The sequence below is a fragment of the Eimeria acervulina genome, genomic scaffold (genome assembly GCF_000499425.1).
Source record: "Eimeria acervulina Houghton genomic scaffold, Eah_scaff383, whole genome shotgun sequence".
NCBI classification, from domain to species: Eukaryota; Apicomplexa; class Conoidasida; order Eucoccidiorida; family Eimeriidae; genus Eimeria; species Eimeria acervulina.
Genome location: NW_013549844.1, coordinates 1 through 2,500, shown reverse-complemented (window position 1 = coordinate 2,500; position 2,500 = coordinate 1). Strand labels below are relative to the sequence as shown.

General features: G+C 54.0%; 1 protein-coding gene across 1 annotated transcript in view; it reads right to left on the bottom strand.

The window, feature by feature from the left end:
* EAH_00035920 (hypothetical protein, conserved) overlaps positions 1-2,500 on the bottom strand; it is a gene marked incomplete at both ends in the record, with an annotated part of 2,523 nt that extends 23 nt beyond the window's left edge. The window contains 2 exons of the mRNA XM_013395691.1: positions 1-169; positions 636-2,500. The exon at positions 1-169 is cut by the window's left edge and continues 23 nt beyond it. Of these exons, the coding sequence (XP_013251145.1) occupies positions 1-169; positions 636-2,500 (2,034 nt within the window). The remainder of the gene's footprint in view (positions 170-635) is intronic.

The following is a 2,500-nucleotide window of genomic DNA, read 5'->3' as shown; positions in this document are numbered from 1 at the left end:
GCAGCTGCTGCTGCAGCAGCTGCAGCAGCTGCTGCATCTCGGGGTGTCTCTGTGAAGCTGCAGCAGCAAGAGCAGCAGCAGCACGTACACTTGAAGAAGGCAGCAGCGGCAGCTGCTGCTGCAGCTGCTGCCTAACGCTCAGCAGCACTTGTGTATATTCTTCTTCTACCTGCACACCCACCAAACAAACAACTCCTTACAAACCCTAAACCCTAATAAACCCTAGTAAACCCTAGTAAACCCTAATAAACCCTAATAAACCCTAGTAAACCCTAACAAACCCTAGTAAACCCTAGTAAACCCTAATATACCCTAATAAACCCTCAATCACCCTTATAAACCCTTACAAACCCTGCAAACCCTAATAAAATCCTAATAAACCCTAGTAAACCCTAGTAAACCCTAGTAAACCCTAATGCACCTGCAACAGGCTCTTCTTGGTTAGAGGTATAAACACCAACAGGCGACACATGAAGACTCAAACTCACCTAGGGTTTAGGGTTTAGGGTTTAGGGTTTATCGGCAGGGTTTAGGCTTAGGCTGTAGGGTTTAAAGTTATGCTTTGGGGCTTAGGGTTCGGCCGTAGAGTTCAGGCATATAGTTTAGGGTTTAGGGTTTAGGGTTTAGGGTTTTACTTGGTTGAGGGTTGTGCAGAAGGTGATTGCTTCTCTAGGGTTTAGGGTTTTGCTGAGTTTTATTGCTGCTTCTTTTAAATGCTTCCATAGGCTCTTGTTTTGCTCCAGCTGCGGTGAAGCAGCAGCAGCTGCTGCTGCTGCAGCAAGCTCCCCGGGTCTGATGGCCCCTGCTAGTGCTGCTGCTGCTGCTTCTGCTGCTGCTGTTTCTGTTGCATCTGCTGCTGCTGCTTCTGTTGCTTCTGCTGCTGCTGTTGTGGGTTCAGCTACCGCTGCTCCAGCTGTTGTTGTTGCAGCTACTTCATCTGTTGCTGCATTTGCTTCAGCTGCTGTTGCTGCTGCTGCTGCTCCTGTTGCTGCTGCTGCTGCTGCTGCTGCTGCCTTCCAGGGGCCGTTAGTGAGCAGCAGCTGCAGACAGTGCGGCAGTTCATCTCCAAGCAAATCGAAAGACAAAAAAAGAGGCAGCAGCAGCAGCAGCAATCGGCACAACTCAAAAGCTGAATACCTGTCCTTCTCCACGCTGCTGCTGCTGCTGCTGCTGCTGTTGTTGCTGATGCTGACGCTGTTGCTGCTGCTGCTGCTGCTGCTGCTGCCAGAAGCAGCAGCAGCAGCAACAACAGCTCGACGAAAGGCTGCAGCGAGAGGGGGTCTGAATTTGTGAAGTATTGTCTTTTGTATTGGGTTATAAGTTGGTGTTGCTGCTGCAGCAAGGTGCAGCAGGAAGGCTGCTGCTTCCTTCAGGTTGAAGTCTGCTGCTCTCTTAATCCCCAGCAGCACCAAAGAGCGCAGCAAATTGTCTATGCCCCACCGCAGCTTTAGAGAAGCCAGAGAAGCAGCAACACTGCACAAGTCAGATACGCTGACCCTGCTGCTGTTGTTGCTGCTGCTGCTGTTGACGGTGGTAGTGCCCATGTTGCTGCTGCTGTTGCTGCTGCTGTTGCTGCTGGTGCTGCTGCTGCTGCTGGCCATGAGTAGCACTTGCTGCTGCATGCCCCAGTCTATAACAGCTAATAAGCTGCTAAAGCGAGGGTCTTGTCTTAGATGCTCTCCACGCAAAGGAGTAGCAGCAACGAGGCGCTGCAGCACCTTTGCTGCAGCAGCAAGAGAGAGGCCCCCATGCAGCAGATTCTGCGCCGCAGTGGGGGCCCCTGTAATGCTGCTGCTGCTGTCTGCTTCCCTTTGCTTTATTTTATTGCTACTCAAAGAATAGGCAGTATCTGCAGCTGCGACAGGTACTGCTGCTGCTGCAACAGCACCAGAACCTGTTGGTGCAGCAGCAGCAGCAGCAGCAGCAGAACCACCTGCTGCAGCAGCGGCAGCAGCATCAGGGGGTTCAAAGAGAGACAACAATTCAGCAGCAGGATCTTGAGAAGAGCTCAAAGGCCAGAGCCGATCTCCCACTGTAGCTCTTTTGCTGCTGCTGCTGTTGCTGCTGCTGCTGCTGCTGATGTTTGCTGCTGCAAGTGGCTGAGCAGCACGCCCTGCGTGGCGCTGTGCTTGCCTCCTGTCTTCTTCTTCTTCAATAAGAGTTAAAATTTCTTTATGTGCAGCTTCGCGCTGCAAGTCTAAGTCGTCTGCTACATCAAACATATCAGGAATCTCAGGGGGCCCCCCATCCCCCTCATGGGGGCCCCCGCCTAAAGCAGCAGCAGCGCTGTGGGGTGAGGGGCCCCGCAGCAAACGGGGGCCCCCCCACAGCAAACGGGGGCCCCCCCACAGCAAACGGGGGCCCCCACAGGGCACAGGGGGGCCCCCCTGAAGCAGAGGGGGGCCCCCATGAAGCGGAGGGGGGCCCCCATAAAGCGGAGGGGGGCCCCCATAAAGCTTAGAGGGGGCCCTGAGGGGAAGAAGGGGGCCCCTATGAAGCA